The sequence below is a fragment of the Struthio camelus genome, chromosome 2 (genome assembly GCF_040807025.1).
Source record: "Struthio camelus isolate bStrCam1 chromosome 2, bStrCam1.hap1, whole genome shotgun sequence".
Taxonomy (NCBI): domain Eukaryota; kingdom Metazoa; phylum Chordata; class Aves; order Struthioniformes; family Struthionidae; genus Struthio; species Struthio camelus.
The window spans coordinates 78,031,170-78,050,192 of NC_090943.1; the positions used below are offsets into that span (position 1 = coordinate 78,031,170).

The 19,023-nt window shown below is 40.2% G+C and overlaps 1 protein-coding gene and 1 long non-coding RNA gene across 2 annotated transcripts in view; one reads left to right on the forward strand and one right to left on the reverse strand.

The window, feature by feature from the left end:
- Positions 1-16,683, reverse strand: part of TGFBR1 (transforming growth factor beta receptor 1) — a 35,471-nt gene extending 18,788 nt beyond the window's left edge. Inside the window, exons 1-4 of the mRNA XM_068931314.1 lie at positions 16,347-16,683; positions 7,960-8,211; positions 7,295-7,537; positions 1,997-2,227 (exon numbers count right to left, since the gene is read on the reverse strand). Of these exons, the coding sequence (XP_068787415.1) occupies positions 1,997-2,227; positions 7,295-7,537; positions 7,960-8,211; positions 16,347-16,422 (802 nt within the window). The 5' untranslated portion in view covers positions 16,423-16,683. The remainder of the gene's footprint in view (positions 1-1,996; positions 2,228-7,294; positions 7,538-7,959; positions 8,212-16,346) is intronic.
- LOC138065942 (uncharacterized) overlaps positions 15,186-19,023 on the forward strand; it is a 56,576-nt gene continuing 52,738 nt past the window's right edge. The window contains exon 1 of the long non-coding RNA XR_011138949.1: positions 15,186-15,718. This is a non-coding gene — a long non-coding RNA (uncharacterized lncRNA). The remainder of the gene's footprint in view (positions 15,719-19,023) is intronic.

The window sequence follows — 19,023 nt, forward strand, 5'->3', positions numbered from 1 at the left end:
TTTCAAAGTACGATGATAACGTACCTGAGGAAAACGGAAGACCTCCCTCCTTAATGGCCCCTATGTGTTCCCCCACTTAATGGGGTGAATGTGCTCTAAAGTATTTTTAACCAGATTTGAATGATTAACCTCTTTTGATATTCAGAACTTCTGAATGCTTAACCCAAAGATATAATGATGCTATTTCCTTACTGAGAAGGCTCAGAAGGATTTATATTGAGAATTCGTGGGGGGGGGGGGGGGTGGGGGGGGGGCAGAGGATAACGAGAAAGTTCACCTTTCCACCTTTCACCCAGAAAGCAATATGTTAGAAAACAGGGAGAGTCAAGAGTACTAGCATTTTTAAACACATTGTCTTCATCCATTTTTTAATCAATTATCAACTAATTCAAAAGATACTTTTCCTCAGTTGACAAGTCATGTCATTATCTGAGGTTCTGTAGTTTTAGGGTGTTTTTTTCTCCTCTCGTATTAAGAGAGGCCAGAAATATTAATCTTACACTACAGTTAACGGAAACTTACAGATGACTAAAGCAAACTTTTATGTCTGTGCAGTCAAAGGAATTCCACCTAGTGCATCTAGAACTGGAGCCAGTAATCAGGAAGACTAGTATGCTTAACCACAGACAGATCGTGTTAAAAGTTACAGCTAAAATAAAAAACACAAAAGACGTATTGGAATAAGTGAGACAGAATGCCTAAAACTTCTGCATAGGTGAATTTTTTATAAAATGTTCTTGTGCTGTATACTTAGATGCAACTAACTATATATTAGTTTTAAATATAGGTTCCAGATCCTCTATTAGGTCCATGAGGACAAACTCAAGTTCTCACAGGCACTATTATTCTCAGGCCTAAAATTGTATCAGATATTAGGATAAGCTTCTAATAATAAGCTGCAGCTACAAGGTGTCTGGTACACTATGGACCTCCAGCCTCTTGAAGGTTAACAAGTTACATGAATATCTGTTAGGAACAATTCTGCTATAGCTAATCCTTCCCTTGGAGGAAAGCAATGGTCTACATGACCTTTTGAGGTCTATTCCGGTTCTACAGAGGATATGGAGGATTATATGGATACTCCAGCTACACGAAGAAATCACTTAGGAGGTCGAACCAAAAACTCAAAGCCATTTAAACATCCAGGATTTGCGTGGAACCTTGGCTTCTCCCCAAGGTTGACAGAACTTTTGGTTAATGAGTTCTTAGCAAAGAGGTCAAAGACCATTTGTGGTGAAACTCATCATTTCAGATCAAAAATAAGTGAATGAAACATAGTGTAATAGTTTAAGCTCACCTTAATGTAAAAATTCAGAACTATTGGTGGCTTTGTCAAAGAATTTTCATATCTTAAGTGAGACTGCAGAAAGATCCAAGAAAAATCTCACCTGACTGAAACTGCAACAGGAGGAACATTTGGATAGATACTTAAAGGCTCACTATCCAGGAGAGCTTCAGGAATTAGATATAGCTCTTTAATGCCAAGATCAAACCACAAATTCCTTTGTTCCAGTTTCTTTGCTAACTGGAGTTCTAAAATAGTCTCACATATCACGGACTTAGAAATGAATCTTCTACCTTACACTTTATTTTAGGACAATAGGATTAGACCTTATCTCTCTTGGTCCCACACATCTCACTTAGACAGTAGAGTACAAGCACAGAATAAGTACATATTCCTTATATCTGTCAGCTTACTGGACAAGGAAACCTCCTTTCGATACTAGGCTCAACCAGTATTTTAACTTGCCTGTAGACATTAAGTTCGATGTCATTAAATATGCAATCAATTTAAAATAGTTCAAAACATGTTTTTTTTCAGAGAAAGACAAATGTACTTTTTCATCAGACCTGTGACAAGCCTGTCAAAGCACCACATAGAAAATATTCAAGTAGCAAAATTATTTTTTTCTTGTTCATAAAATACATATGTATTGTCTACAGTTACCATCTACTCTGAGTATACACATAATCAGCAGTGTTACATATTACTGACCTTTATTGTCTGCAGCTATAAATCCAAGAATGTTTTCATGCCGGAGCATAACAGTTTGATAAATTTCTGCCTCACGAAACCACGAGCGTTCTTCTCTTGAAGAGAATATCTTCACAGCAACTTCTTCTCCTCTCCACTTTCCTCGCCAGACTTCTCCGAAGCGACCCTTACCAATGCTTTCTTGAAGTACTATAGTTCTTGCAATTGTTCTTTGCACAAGTAAAGGTAAACCTAAGAAGATTGAACATTAAACGTCAGCCACTTATACAGTGAAGTAAGCAGCTGTAACATCCATATTCCATTCAGTTATTTCTTTAGAATACACATAAGAGTTCATCAGCTTGTTAGGGACTGCTAACAAGCACGTGCTTAAGATACTGACATTTATGATTGAGGGCAGCAATACAAATACTGAAAGATATGTTAAAAACTGCCTTTTTAATTGTTAAAAGTACAAGTTTCCTTTCAGTTTAGGATTCTGAAAGTTATTGATCCATAAGTTAATCCATAAGTTTAATTAAAAAAAGAAACATATCAGGACAGAAGTTTTCTTAGCGACCTGCCCATAGCTCTTCTTGGAAAGCAGTTCCAAAGCACCTCTGCTACTGTTGCATCTACTTAACCCCTCACCAAATGAAACTCGGTCCCTTTCCAAGTTACATTAACCCATGCTTATCAGTAACACTGTCAACACAATCCTCCCATTTTATGGGCACCTCACTATCATTCTACCCAAGAAAAACGCTTACATTCGAAAGGTTATATAGCTTCAGAACATCTACATGTTTTCAACTCACAGCATCTCATAACATACTTCAATATACCAGTACAATGAGCAAGTAGCACTGATACTCCCTGAAGTATCCTTACATACAGGGTGTTGGTTTTGTTTAAGTCTTTCCCGTTATAACAGTCTTTTTTCCCTGGAAACTTGTAGCAATGCTACGTTGTAGGATGATTACAGCAGCCAGGTTATTCAGTCACAATAAAGTTATTTTAATATATAGGATTACTTTACTTAAATCAAACACTTCTGAAAGTAACTACACCATAACCAGTGTTCCAATAGCTGACAAAAGACTATCTGCATTTCCTTATGGACATTCTTCAAACAGCAGTGCTAGAAGGACATCTGATATGGTCAACAGCATTGCCATGCTTGTGTCTCTGAGGAACGCAAATTAGAACACTGCAGTGTTCAGAAGTCACCCTCAAGAATTCCAGATCTACAAGAATTTTTGCATGGGCTATACTGACAACACGTATACTTCTATGTGAACAGAGGAAGGGGAAAAAAATAAATAAAAGGACACCATAGATTTAATCATTGCCAGATGATGCAATACATTCTGCTGAGAGAATTTAAGCTTTTGTTGTAGTAGCTGCCCTCACATCAACTGTGCTGTGTGTCCAAAACGTGAAGGCTAATTTGCATTCTTTTAGGACAGAGTTTTGAAACGTGGAACAGGCAATTACAGGACCCTCAAACTCAGTCCTGAAAATGTGAATTGTTACTCTGTTGGCCAGAGAAACCGTCTTTCTTTCCACTTATGCACTACTGCAAAACACACAGATACAGTTTAAGTACAAACTGATTTTGTATATTTGAAAGTGGTGATTTGCCTAATATTTTTTCTACAGCTGTTTTAGAAAACTGTTTGCACACCTTCAATTTTAGATGCACAGCTTTCAACTTACTGAACCATTTACAGATGCTACTTTTTGTTAAAGAAATTAGCCATGTCCAAGAACATCAGCCACATTAAGATGCCATACTACCGTAAAAACCCAGGAACTGATATCCATTCATCTTGCTGCTGTACTTCTTTTTACACTATTTACAAGATTCATTTACTTCCATTTTCTGCAATTGTGCTTACTTTTGCTACTGCTTATCAGAAAGTCAGGAGACTGGAATCCACAGTCATTTTAAAGCCATAAGAAAACCAAAATTTCTTACAGACACTGTTTTATTTGAGCAGTCTCCTCCTCTTTTTATAAGAAAGGAAAAATAAAAAAAAACTCTACACCAGGGGTTTTCCCCTGGAAAGTAATCCAAAAGCCCTTGAAATGCAAAAATTTCATTTCCTTCCAGCCTCTATGAAATCGCAAATAAGTTACTAAGAAGTTTTACATCCAGTTCTTCAACTAATATCGATATTGACACAAGATGACTTTGTGGCCCTTTGGATGAAGTTCCTGCTTCAACTCACCTACCAATAACCAAAGCTTCCGTCTCCCCTGTTTTATAGGATTTTTCTGGTTCATTACAACTGAGTTGCCTTGCCATTCCTCAGTTGAAAGGTTACAGCTAGTCCTCATAATCTTTCTATCCACTATGTATTTGTTGCTTCAGAGATTCCCATCATGATCTGAAAAGTCATTCTTGCCTTCAAGAGATGTTCAAATCGTTCCCTTCAGATCCTTCTTCTGAAATCTAAGTTTCTGTTTTTAATCTTCTATTAATTTCTTTAATCAAATCTCAAATTTTTCAGGTCTTGGTTTTTTTTTGTTTGTTTATCACGGAACACCAGGGAAACACTAACGTAAGTCAAAGACTGAATAATCAATACCAGCTTACTATTTATCATGGTAGAAAGTGAATCCTACTTCCCTTTTGATCTGAGCAGCAAGCTCATTTTTAGAGTTTTGTTCATTTCTCAGTTTTATATGCTTCTCGTCAGAGAATACCATAACACAAGACCGTAGTGGAATCTTTTTTTATTCCAACTACAAACTCCTTCAGTCCCCCTAAGCATGGCACAAATCTAAGAGAGTGTTTACTTTAGGTCCCCATCCCAAACACTTTCTTAACTGTGCATCTAACATAACAATGTTCTGTGCCAATTAACTAGGGCTTTTCTTACTGGATCATTTTGTCTCTTCTACGCATTTCCACCGAGTTTCTTGCAACCTTTCTCAACAACATCCTTTTCACGCACTTCAGTTGAGACAGGGTTAAGCACTATTTTAACTAGCAGCTCTGATATCCCCCCCTTCCAAGTTTATTCCATAAAGATACAGTCACCTCAGTTTTAAATGCACAATCCAGACTTTGGCATAGAAAACAGACATTTCAATGAGATGCAATTGCTGCAGGCATTCCAGGACAAAGAAAGTATCATACAAGTGCTAGGGTACAGAAGGGCTGAGAGTTTACATAATAAATGATTGACTAATTTGGGGACGAAGTGATAAAAGTCATAGCAAATATATATGCCATTATTAACAGTACAGAAAATAAGTACTTGAAGCAGTTCCTATTCCACTCATAGTAAAAGGGAGGTACAGAACACTGAGTAAGACTAATACTTGTCTTACAAACAGCAGAACAAGTCACTGCAGCTAAAATTCTAAAGTCAAAAGACTACATACATCAGTTAAGAAAACCCACACAGTTTTCATATTTTATAGGGAACATAAGTTCATCTTTCATGCATAAAAACAAATGAGTAAGTTTTCCCTAAGGGTAAGGTACATTCAACTAGTTTTTCTTTCTCAGATACAGCCATCAGAAGACAATGCTCCAATAGCATGAGTCAGGTGCTCTGGGAGTCTAGACCAGCATGACTGTTCTGATGCTCTAAAAACTAAATGATTCCCCCCCCTACACACACACACTTTTTAAATTATCAAATTAAACAGTCCCCAGAGCTTTTAACCACTTGCTCTGGAGGAAAATAAAAGAGTCACATAAGTTTCTTTTCTGATAGCAATTCCCAGCTTTTCAAGAACTAATTTTGAAGGAGTATTTCTAGAGAATGTTTTCAAACACAACAAAGGCTCAGAAGCACCAGAGGGAGGAAGGCAAAAAGGCAGAGGATGAGATATTCTGAACAGAAAATGGAAAGACCAATTAACAACCAGGGGAGAATCCAGCATTTTCATTTATCAAACTCTTTCCCAGTATATTAGAAGTTCTATCAACTTCATTATTTGAATTACGTATCTTTATTACTACATGAGCAGAGTGAGATAAACACAAACTACTAAAGTTCCAGTTCTGAATTGAGAGAAACTTTCCCTATGGTGATTAAGTCTTATTTGGGCACATCAAATCTTTCTCAATTGAAATACAACCGTCCACACATTCAGTCTAATCTCAACTTCTTCCATGGCCTTGTGACTAAGGGTAACTTACTCTCATCTATACTCTGAACAGGTTTAGCAAGTCATGTCACTTCATTTAACAGAAGCAATGGACTCTCAACAGTTGTGCCAGTTACTGCCATGGGGAAATACAACCTAGGTATTCACTTTTTCTGTGATATTTTTAGTTTTGGACAATTGAAGTATTCAGAAATTAAGAATCAAACAGTAATATTTTTTGGCAGATAAATACTCTGAAAGTGCATGGGTCTTTCAATAGATACACATTTGCAAGTAGCAGGAATAACTTTTAATATTACACTATTTAAACTTTATATACAGTACAAGGCTGAGGAGAGGTTGAAGTACAATCTGATGCTTCACTCCTGCAGAACATAAATTCATCTTTGATCCATGTTAAGACATTTATCTATGCAATGATTTGTCTGACACATCATCCCCTATTATTGCCTACTATAGACAGACTTCTATGACAGAGACCACCACAACCCTATAAGCAACTATGTCAGGGTTATGATAGCAGCAACTAAATGCCGTGAACACCAACTACTGCCTCATCCTCTCAGAGCAACACCTGCTGAAGTCAGAATTAAAATTAACAAAAATCAATAAAAATCAAAAGATAGAAATTCTTCAGACATGTTCTACATATTGCATCTGTTCTACACACACAGAAACAGCTATTTGCTAATACAACACCTTTTGTAAAGGGAAAGCTAGCTAAAATATTAACTTGTACTTATAACTCAGAATATTCTTCATATACCAATAGCTGTAAGTGTAAATAAATTTCAGTTTAAAACTAAAGAAAAACTTCTTGAATTGTCTCAGTAGCGCAGAAGATGGGAATATATATGCTATGTAGAACTAAAGTTATATGATTTTGAGCTTTACATTAGTAAGGGAATATAAAGGGAACAAAACAGTTATGACGGCCAAATGTGTGATTCTCTGCATATCAGACTAAACTTGCAGTATGAGGAACAAGAACAGCAACTAAACTTTATTTTTACATTTTATTTTTCAGTATTTCGATTCTTTATAGATATATGTCATCTATATGAAGGTAGCTTCTTTTTTTGCTCATTTTTCCAGTTATAAGTTTAAGTAGATTTGATAATATTAAAAAAAAAATGCCTTAGAAGACTCCTAAGCACATATTAATTACTATTAAAAGTGTGATATTACCTGACCCAGAGCCTGAAGTTGTCATATCATAAATTAAATCTTTTAAAGTAGTTCCTTCTGATATGAAGGGACGATCTAATGAGGGATCTTCTTCACTTGGTACACGCTGATGAATTACAGTACGATTATGACAAAGATACAGAATCAACATTAGTGAAATGCAGACGAAGCAGACAGGTCCAGCAATGACAGCTGCCAGTTCCACAGGTCCTAGATTAGAAGCAGGTTTCCCTGGAGTTGGGCCTGTCAGTAGAAATATAAGAAAATGGTAAAACTATTTCTTTCTCTCTATGTAACAGTGACTGAAGTGTTTGCGACTGTATTTCATAGTGATCTTCCAGTTATTTTAATGCATTTATTAAATTAGAACTCATGAACAATAGCTTTCAAGAATCAAAATCAGTATTAAAAAGGACAAAAGCAACTGTAAAATTACTCACAATTTACATTTCACTTGCACTTAAGTCTTCAAAATTGGTTCTAACATTCTAATCCAAGATACTAGCTTCTTGTCCCAAAGTTCTTAAAATTGTAATTAGAGTTTAAGGTGAACTCTTAAGGCCTCTTAACTTGCGTACATGTTCAAAAACTGTAACTTCCAGTCTTACAGAATTTTCTGTTGTTAGCTATAAATAAAAAAGTTAAATAAGCCCCAAACTCCTTACCTGGTGTTGGAATTGGAAGCTCTATTTTATTGCAGTGGTCTTTATCACAGCAATGAGGCAAAGTAATAACTCCATCTCTGAAGGAGGAGGCACAAACAAAAGGCCTGTCTCGGGGAATCAGATCAATTTCTGCTATACACATGCTATTGTGTATGACTTTGTCCACAGTCCTTGTTACTGAGGTAAAACAGAGCCCATCTGTCACACATGTAAAGTTGTCTTTTGTACAGAGATGGCAATAACATTGTAATGCTGTATTGAGAAAAGAATTAAAGTTAGTCTTGTTACATATTTTGAACGTGAAACAATTTGAATGATCTCAAGAAACGTTTCAAACACTGAGCCCCGTAATCTTTTCAGTTACATAAACACAAGAGTTGTAACACTAAAAACTAATACTGCAGTGCTTTTAAACCAGGACAATAAGATTAGGAGATGAGAAGATGAACAAAGTCAAACTTAAAGTCATCTCTCCTTATACAATTATGAATTAAAAAAGACTGATCTTAGCTGTTTCTCCAGATGGCCTAGTTCTGTTAGTCTCTCATAGCAAAAACTTAGACTTTTTACAACACTATCTTCTACAACATTTAACATGCAATCTTACTGTTTTCAAAACCAATACAAATAACGCTATTTTCATTGCAACTAACATGGGTAGAACTTTAGTAGGTGACAAACAGTACGCTGCTGGCTACTTAAGAAGGTTAAGGCTGTATATATTATGTGATAGCTCTCAGAATTTTTGCTGATGAAGTCTTTGCATAGACTTACTCATGCAAAGACTTACTTCTCATAAGTAAAAAAAAAAAAAGAAATCCAAACATCCTGAGAACATATCCTTTCACATAAGCAGAAGATGGTTTTGACTTTTTCTTTATAAATCTGCAGAAAAATATTGCCTTACATTACTCACTGTCTTAGTTTACTAAAACTACCAACTGCATTATAAATTTGGGGAGTGGGGGGGGGGAATGACAGACTAATCATGTCTAAGATGATTAGGTTTTATTCTTTAAAATCTCAGAAATTCTGGAGATGGAAATCTACTAATTCCAAATTTTCTCTCCATTTCTTTCTGCATTTACAGTACTAGAGCCAGAAAACAGCATAAGATCAACAACAAAAGCCATCAGTACACTTTGATTCTACTTGTTTATGGGGGAGGAAAAGCTGTATACAACCTTCAAGCAGAAACAAGGATATGCTCTTTCAAAAAAGAAAAACTAGCAAATTAAGGAGGAAGAAAAAAAGAAAATCTTATCTGCACACATACGCATTGTTTAGTGAAAGTTGCAGTTACTTCTAAACTCTAGTTAGGCCAGAACAAGAATGAGACTAAAACACAGAGATTTAGATGACTGCAAATCTTAAGTATTCATGCCTAAAACCAAACACACACACACACCAGCAATGAGTCAAATATATACAGAAAGCTATATTGGCAGGTAGGACTGACTAGGTCAATAGTCAAACCTGAAATATGTTAGGTCTAAGCAAAGAGTTACAGAGTCATGACTCAAGAACATTCTCCTACCCCCCCCCCAAAAAAAAACCCCAGCAACCCCTTAAGGATTATATACTTTATATCTTTCAAAACTAATTAAAAACAACATGATTTAGAGAGGAAGGGATCATTCAAGATGTTTCATCTGCATGCAGACCCTGTATATCTTCCAGGAGGAACAGCAGATGTTTCCACGAAGATATTCTTTAACCAAGGATGACAAATTTCAGGTTCAAGAGCAGATAGAAAAATTTGCAGAAAAGAATATAATTTATCCTCTCACACAATCCACTTTTAGAAATTTTGAAGGACTCCAAGTGCAATGCAAGATGACATACTACTTTCAAGGGTACAGAAATCTCACACAAGATGCATCTCAAGGAAGCACAGTAAAAGATGCCCTGATATCTGAGATTTGGCTCTTCACCTAAATTCAACAGATTAAGATAAACTGCTTTGAATTGCCTATGAACTTCCATCCCTCTTTATCCTTGGATATCATGGATTTCAAAATAAAGGGCAATCTGACAGGCAATCTGATCTCAAAGATACATTTAATTTAGAATTAATGTTTCTGAGTCCGCGTCTCCCACTACGTCATCTGAATCAAACCAAATTATTGCCAATCATCCCTACACTAAGAAGTAAAATTGTTTGTGAAAGTTCTTAGGACCAGCTGCAGAAGGCTGACCCAAATGTCTGCGGCGTGCTGACCATCTCTGACAAATGTGTGGGGGTGGGGGGGGGGAGGGGAAGAAGAGTATGTAGGGCTGTGAAAGGATGTTTAGTATGATGATTATTTGTTAAAATAATTAAAAGCTATATGAAGTGATAACTGGCACTCAAAGGTAAGTTTTCACAACAGTACTACTTTTTGAAGATACAGATTTCCCCCCCCCCCTTATAGAAGTAAGGAAATTCCTATTATTCAAAGTTTAACTATGAGAACATTTACCAAAAAAAAAAAAAAAAAAACACACATCAACAGTTAAATAACCTCTAATTTATACTTCAGTAAACTATCTCCGGAACTCAGTTAAATCCATTTAAAGTTTCCTAAAATATTTCTTTCTCCCCCCATAAGACTTTCAGAATGGAACTTTTATTCCTCTTCAAACAAGTTAACCCTTCCAGATCATTATCTCACTTGCTTCATTCAGGACATATTTTTCTATTTCTTGGCTCATCATAACTATCCCATCCATCTGAACATCTATATAGGAGTTAGTTATTCAATAAGAGCCTCTTTACATTAAACACCTGTATAGATGCCAAGTTTCTAGAAGCAAAAAATGAGTAAGCATAAAAAGGTCACCTCAAACAGCTCCCCCGATTATACAAAATTGTAAAGATGCCCCGATACTGCTCTTTGACTAAATAGTTGGGCCAATGTCTTATCTTCTTCATTCACTTTGTTCCCATCTTTTGCTACATAGTTCCCAAGTGCAATCTGAGAAGACAATTTATACTGTCTCCACAGGTTAATGCCACTATCTTCCAGTTTCCTATCAAGACACAGTACACTGGCAGACACAACTGAATTGTTTCCTTAAAACATATATATCCATACTTGCTTCTGAGGCTACTCCCCCCCTCCTCCCTTTTTAAGGAGCTGAAAGCGATGCTTTATCAGTTGAACAGTCAAGCTCCTGGGAATATAGTTTTTTGCAGCTCTCTGGTGGGCATAGTCTTATTAAAAAAATCAAATCAATGAATACTTCAGCCACCTTAATACTTTTGCCATTTACAATTCTTTATGCATCACAACCCAAATGGGCAACAGTAAAATTTCCACATTTTACCAACAGGAAAACTGAAAAAGTAAGACTGAAAAGCGTCTTCACCATCAACACACATCAGGATGAGAAGAAAGACTTTTAACAACTTTGCACAAATTTCAGCCTCCACTTATCTATGTGTAAAAGAACAAAAAATATGAATAAACAAACACTTTATAGATGAGATTTAACATCTGTGCAGTAAAGGAGTCGTAGTCAGTGATTAACAAGTAGTTAAAATAAGTGTTTTCATTAATTATTCTCTTTGAGATTACCTTTATTAATTAATTCACCCTGTTGTCATGTTGGAGATAAAGTAAAACTCCCCATCCCCTCAAGTAGCTCATTTTTCCTCAGGGAAGCATTACAGTCATTTTAAAAATACAGAGAGAATTCAGTCAGGCCTCCAAGCCCACTTAGAATAAATATTATTTTTAGATAGAGTTGTTTGATACTAGCATGCAACCAGAAAATGACTACTGTAATCTAGTTTTTCCAAAGTCAGTAATTTCTTCTAGGTGTAATATATTCCAATATCTTTAAAAGCTGTTTTCAAAATTTAATAACACAAGTAGCCCCTTTAAAACTACTTAAACTCAAAGACTGGGGAGGATGGAGGGGAGGAGAGGGGAATTGATCCAAGTTTTAGTTCATGCTTTTAACTGCAGAGAACAGTAGCTTTACTCTTTTTTGTATGTATTACAACAGCGTTTGGATGCAACCACTAGTTTGAAGCTCCACTACCAACCAATGGAGGGTCATTTCTGTTTGAATGATACAAGAGAAGGCAAGAGAAAGACAAAGCACAGATAGCTAAGTGAATGAACTGAAGGTAACATAGATGACCAGCGACAAAGCCAAGAACAGAAATCAGGTGTCCATAGTAGTTCAATGCCTTTTCTATTGCATTTCCTCACTGTGCCCTGACCATTCTGCATAATCATTCCCCCTTTATTGACTGATCACCACAATACAGAAAAGAACTGAGAAAATGCAATTATAAAAGTATATAAAACATATCTTAACACACACTATGTCACAGAAGTTCTCAAGCTAATTTAACAATAGATTAGCCTCTTGTGCTGAATGCAATTACTTGGGTAATTTCTCTGGCTCAGACTTCCAGTTTGTCAGTTCCACATTCCCCTCTTTAAAAAAAAGTCTTTCTTCTCTGAGCCTTGCAGTGTAGAAAATCCACCCTGAAACAAGCTGGCATCCTAAGTGCGACACAGTGAAACTCCATACCTAGACAAGAGTTTAGAAAGCTGTTTCTGAAGGGCTCAGATATTAATGCTAATATGAAATGTAGACAGAACAGAGTTAAGAAAATCCTGTTCGCTTAGCTTTTTAGGTATCTAATGATAAACAATTATAAAAAAGTTTTCTGTTTCTGATGCCTTCCTAAAGTTAGAAAAAAAAAAATGCCTAAAGCCTTTATTTTCAGAATTACATAAAACCCTGTGACTCATTATATAACATTTGCTAACATCCTGCAGACTTACTGGAATCGGACAGTTTACAATGCTTAGAATACCACCTTCAAAGAGGCTCTGCCCAGAAATCATACGTATAGAAATAGTGTATTTCAGAACATGCTACCAAAGGTATTAAAGCACTTCAAGATTTCCAAAGCATTTTACAAAATAATACCACATCTCAGTATTTCACAAGTATTAATATAATTAAAATTATTAAGATTAATGATTAAATAATTACAAATAAAAAATCTCTGTCATATCAGAATCAAATAATCACAGGCCCCAGCAGCAGCACTATGCTGAACAGGAACCTCCATATCCTTCTCTTTCGATATTGTAACTCTTTTCCTATAGAAAACAGATATGACACCTTGAAACAAGAAAAGCTGCCACCAGAAGAAAAGTCAGCACATTGCTTCCACAAGCTACCCAGTCTGATGGGAGAAAACAGTGAGGTTATGATGCGTAAAAGACAGTGAGAGCTCTTTGGAAGATGAGTGAAAGGGCTGCAGTGTTTACCAGTACTTCTTTCCCGATCCAACAAATTTTGTCAGAAGCAACATCACAATACAGGAGGGTGCCATCAGCTTCCTATTTTCTTATTTATATGCTCCCTTCAGACAGTACCACCAAGAGAAATCTCTCGCTCATGATGCAAAAAGCTTTTAGATTTTACCGTGTCTGGGACAAGGGTACTTTTTTTATTGTGACACCTCACGACCTTTACCAAGTCGTTCTTCTTACAGAGGTACTAATTATGTTCAAGCGTTGTAAGGCAACAGCACAAGAGTATCAAGTTTTCAGCACAGCTTTCACTGTATTACATTCCATCCTTCCTTGTTCGGGAAAACTTCCACTGAAAATAGCAGTTTGGGGCAACTACAGTGATGCACTAAAGAAAGTAAACAGCATCCTTTCTAAGGCGCTATCCTCAACTTGCAGGTAGCAATAAAACATTTGGAACGATCCTAGCTTAGAAAAAGTAATGTTATGTTCTTTGTAGTGTAGGTGCCGAATGGCACTATCTATTTTTGCAACTCAGAATTGTGCTCATGCCTCTACAGCAAAATACAATGTTAAAAATTTGTTTCTGGTGCTTTTCATGGAAGAGTATGTTTTAGAAAAACAAAAAAAAAGTTAGAATTAGAAACCTAGATCTTCCCCTTTGTTGTAATTTCACCATCTTTGTGAAAAAAGTAAAATGAAGAACTCTGTACTTTTAAATTGACTTAAGCATACAAATCAGGTTCACTCATTATCATAAATAAGAATGAATTGTGTGAACATATAGGATTTCCAGAGGGTGACCTCCCAGAATTTTGGCAAGATGAAAGACTATTTATGGTTCACAACAGTTAACCCCCCAACCCCTACACACACACGCGCAAAAATCACACTCTGCCTTAAAAGTTAGGGCTGGCTGACAGTAGTTCAACTAGCTGCTGTGATCTGCGACATTTCTGACCTCCACATTAGTGATATCATGAGAGGATTCATTCCTGCACTAATGCTAGCATCAGAAATTATCAGAAAACGCCCAACTTCTGTCAACCCACGATAAGAACACTAAGTAACAGTACACAAAGGATGTGTTGCACCACTACTTTGTCAACTTGGACCACAACGTTCAGGGAAAATAATCCCATTCCCAATTTCAGAGAACTTGTCTATGAGCTAAGGACTAAGGATCCCAGACTATAATAATGGGGATATTAAGAAGGCAGCGGGGGGGGGGGGGGGAAGAGCACCACACCCACACACCACTTCCATCCTTTAGCTTCTCTATGGAAAATTATTTTAGCCTTGGAAATCTGGTCTTGTTCCCAAATAAAACTCTTAGACACTGCTTTCATAACTGAAATTAAATGAAAATTCTCGATTGTTCAAAGGCATTAAACAGGAAAAGAAAGGCTCAGAGCTCAAATCAAGGTAAAGTTTCCCTCAATATCTAAATTTAATATTGAAAGCTTTAAATTATTGAAGGCTGATGCATCTTTTCAAGTGTATACACAGTAATTTAAGCTTACTTCACTGCTTCCATTTCAAAAATTCTCCATCTTCTTCAATAAGGATATGGGCGATTAATATGGTATTTTAGTATTGCAAGTTACATTTTGCCTTAGGTAACATTTTCTTTGCAGCACAATTACTAACTTAAAGTGAAACGTAAGCAGCATAGTAAGAACCAGATTGAGGCATGTCTTAAAGCTATAGTTGAAAAAAGTCAGAGTACATCTCCTTCTCCTCTTTAAAACCCAGAGCAATAGGCATGCCACCTATAGAAGAATTTGTAAGAGTGGCACTTGCTATAAAAAACAGCTTTTGTACATCTATTGGCATCATCTAATATATACAGAAGATGTTGAAACCTAAATCAGTTAAAGTAAGGCATTATGTATCATTTAAGTCTCATTACCACATATGACCCTACTGCTAAGTGAAGAACAAAATATGCTTTTTTTTAAAAAAATCACTTTAGTTTTTCATTCCTGAGTGTCATTAACAACCTCCGTTTCATGCGTTACCTATCCAACGGTACAGCTCTGATATCATCTCTCTCTTACAAGAGAGCAATAGGTGTGGAGTGGCCAGAGGGCCATAAGTATTTTATGCACGATACTCACTTAAGACCATTTCCCCGTGTTCTGGGCCTCTCGGAGCACAGCGGTCAGCTGTTCAACTACAACACCGAGATCACCTACCCAAATCGTCACCAGTTCTCAGAACTGGCACAGCGGCAGCACGCCACAAGGCGCGTTAGCTTCCCTAAAGCATCCAGCCCGGGACGTGGGAGAGCCTTTCCCCTGCCCTGCGCGGAGCGTTCAACACGTAGCTAGCTGCCCGCACTGCTCTCTCGGCGCCCTCCCCGCCGTACCGCCTGCGAGCGCCCGCTAACACGCCGCGAGGAGCCCGCCAGGCCCAGCAGCTTTCCCCTCGCCCGCTGAGGGAGCCACAGGCAGACAGAAGTTTTCCGAAGGAGACACCATCCCCAAGCGGTTAGTTTGTACAGTCTGCTCCGCTCCAGCCACAAAACAGCAGTGACCTCAAGGGAGGGAGGGGTGCGCTCCGCGCTACCTTGGCGGGCCACAGCGGCTCGCCCCCTGGGGGGGAAGGGGCGGCCGGGGTCCGCCACAGGGAGCGGAGCCAGCGCGGAAGCCGGCCGGGGTGGGGGGTGAGGGGGCAGGCTGTCCCGGGGAGACGCCGCTCGGGGCGCTGCTCTCCGCGGGGCAAGGCAGGCGCCGGCGCGGGGCAGAGGCTGCTCTCCCGAGGCCGCGGCGGGTGCCTCGTCCGTCCCTCGCCGCCCCCTCAGCGCGAACCGCCGCCGCCTCTCCTCGCCCCGCCGCATCACGTCTGCCCCGAGCCGCGGCCCCGCCCTCCCTCGGAGCCGCCGCTGCCCTCGGCCAACAAAGGGACGCGCCGTCCCCGGGCTCTGCCCGGCTCGGACACCGGGCGGGGTGGGGGGGGGGGGTGCAGAGGGGGCGACTCCGCCCCAACCGGCCCCTCCGCCATATTGTTGAAAGGAACCGACGGGGACCCGCAGACCACCGCCGCTCTCCGCCCCGCCGGCGCCACCTCCCGCGCTTCCCCCCTCCTCGGCCTCCCCGCGCGCACACATGCACTCACCGGCCGCCGCGGGGAAGAGCAGCGCGGCCACCAGGCACCGCAGGGCCCAGGGCCGCCGAGTGGCCGTTAACGCCATGGTCCGGTCCCGAACCCGCAGAGCGAGGGCGCGCGCGCGCGCGCACCCGCGCGCCAGGATTCCGCCTCGCGACTCCCGCCCCGCCCCGCCCCCCGCGACAGAAACGGAGAGAAGCGCGCGCACCGCCTGCACCTCCCCGCCTGGCCGCGGCCGCTCGTGCAACCGACACAGGGGCTCCGCCTGATTGGCCGCTCCCGACAGCCCCGCCCCGCCCCGCCCCGCCGGCAGCTGCCGGGCGCCCGAACAACAACAGCAGCCGAGGAGCGCGAGGGGCGGGGCGAGGGGCGGGGCCTGGGGCATTCCCCCCCCCTCTCCCCCGCGGCGGCCTGTGCGACACAGCGAGGATCCTGGCGTGGGGGAGGCCGGCGCCCCCCAGGCCCCACGGTTACCTTCACACATTCCCCCCCCTCCCCCGCACCTTTTTGGGTTTCGGGCGTGTGGCAGGGCCAGAGGACGGGCGCTCTGGCCCCCTGCCGCGGCCGGGTGGCCCACCCGCCCCGGGGTCCCCGCAGCCCCCTGCCTCCTTTACCAGGGCCTCAGCCAGAGGCCTGCGGGGCCCGCCTGCGCTTCGGGACTGCTTTTGTTGCTGGGCTTCCTTGCGCCGTGGCCCTCCAGTCGTAGGGCAGGTGACATGTCGCCCACAGGTGTTTTTTTTTTTTTTTTTCCACGTGTTACCTGCAAGTCACCCTTTTTGACGCATTTTCAGCAAGTTTTCGCAAGCTTCGCGCGCCGCCCCAGGAGTTCAGGCCTGGCCTCCACCGGACTGCGGCTTCCCAGTCCGCAGCGCCCAGGGCGGCTGCCACCGTCCTCCCCGGCGCTGCCTTTCGCCTCCTTGTCACGCTGATTTACCGGCTGTTTTATCTGCGGTTGTTTAGCTGACACAACCTTTATAAAAAGTCTCATTTCTCTTACATTCTCTCATCTGCATAAGGATCCTGTTAATATAACGGTTCAAAATGAGGTAAATATTTATTAATTCATTCTTTTCCACCTTCTCTCCTAGCAACCATCAGCATCGTATATGAACAGCCTCTAGTGACATTTTTTTTTTTTGCTGAGCAAAATACTATTTTACTTTAAATATCCTTAGCGACAGTTAGTATTAGACCAAACATCTGGATTTGATACAGATTCATGCCATAATTAAATATTGAAGTTGGCAATACCAAGTGAACACATTCTTAGTTATTCAGGTATAGAAATACGTAAAGGCCTAATCCTCAAGTGAAATGATATTCTAGCATCAGTAAGACAGTAAGATAGCATCCTGAACGATGTTTGGCTGCCAGACAAAGAAAGAATAAAGTAACTCGCAGGTGACAGCTCACCAGCCAAGATGGTTTCAAGTCTCTTGCAAGCAGTGAAAAGTGCCAGCACAAACTAAATACTTTTACCAGGCATCACCATTCTTTCAGAACAGAAGATCCCTATTGAAGAGACACCTACAGTTCTGCCATCCCTTATCCCGATCCCTGGGTGCATATCTGTGATCTTGGGAGCCAGGGTAAACTCAGGGCAAAAACAGCAACTGCAAAGGTCCTCGAAGAGCTTCTCGGGGCTCTTCTGGGAATCATGCCTTGCCTCACCTGCCGTACTTCTGCTCCATGCAGGACTGGAGGACTCTGTCTTTATGAGGGTCACGTGAGGGGTGCTTAGCATTGCCTTCTGTGTGGCGTAGTAGATTATGTTTGATAATCTGTTTGATAGTGAATCTGTCTTCTTTGCTATATAAGACAGAGCAGTTGGATGAAGAAAAAAAATGAAATACAAATGACAGCCTGAGAAGATTTAAGTCGTCAGCTTTTTCCCCCTGTATCTGCAAACAGTCGAATGCCGATCCACAGAAAATCAGGAGAACTTATGAACATACCTGGTTACATTCATCCTTAAATATGCTAGTTAGGCAGATGAGGCTAGCTCGTGTTTTAGATATTCACATAGCATACTCCTTGCGAAAATGGAACAATGAAAAAGTTTCAATCCAAAGGACAAAATAGTGAAGGCTGTGCTTGGGTGTCTCTTAAGACACTGGCTTACAGCAGATCTGAGGCAAAACTGACATTATGCTACAGAACTCAGATCCTCACCATGGCACCCTGCAAGTTGTGCTCAGCTCGGTTCCAACCTCAGACATTGCCATTACTAGCTTCTCATCAGCTTGAGCCTTTAATTAGGAAAAAAGGAGCTCCCAACATTCTGCTTACGATTAATGTACTTGGAGTTTCCTGCTCCCCTAGTGCTGGCCTTAACAATTGGACTTCCCAAATTCATTGCTTACCCCAGTTCAGTTTTCCTACAGACTGAAAAAGCTCATTCCCAAATTGAGAGGATAATTTAACACCCTTTCAACGTAAGGAAATCTGACACAGCAAACGGCCTCCAAGATATGCCCTTGTGTAAAATGATATTTTATTCAAGAAGAAAATAGCTCTTCTGCAATTTCATATTTTTCAAAACGACGGTAACTGCTTGGCCTTTTTCTGCCAAAATAACATGAAAAAGATTGATTTCACTGAACAAATTTTTCAAGTCTGATAGAAAGCAACTCCTCACCTTTGTGTATTTATGATACTTTAACCAGGTACAGTAAGTGTTTGTGCT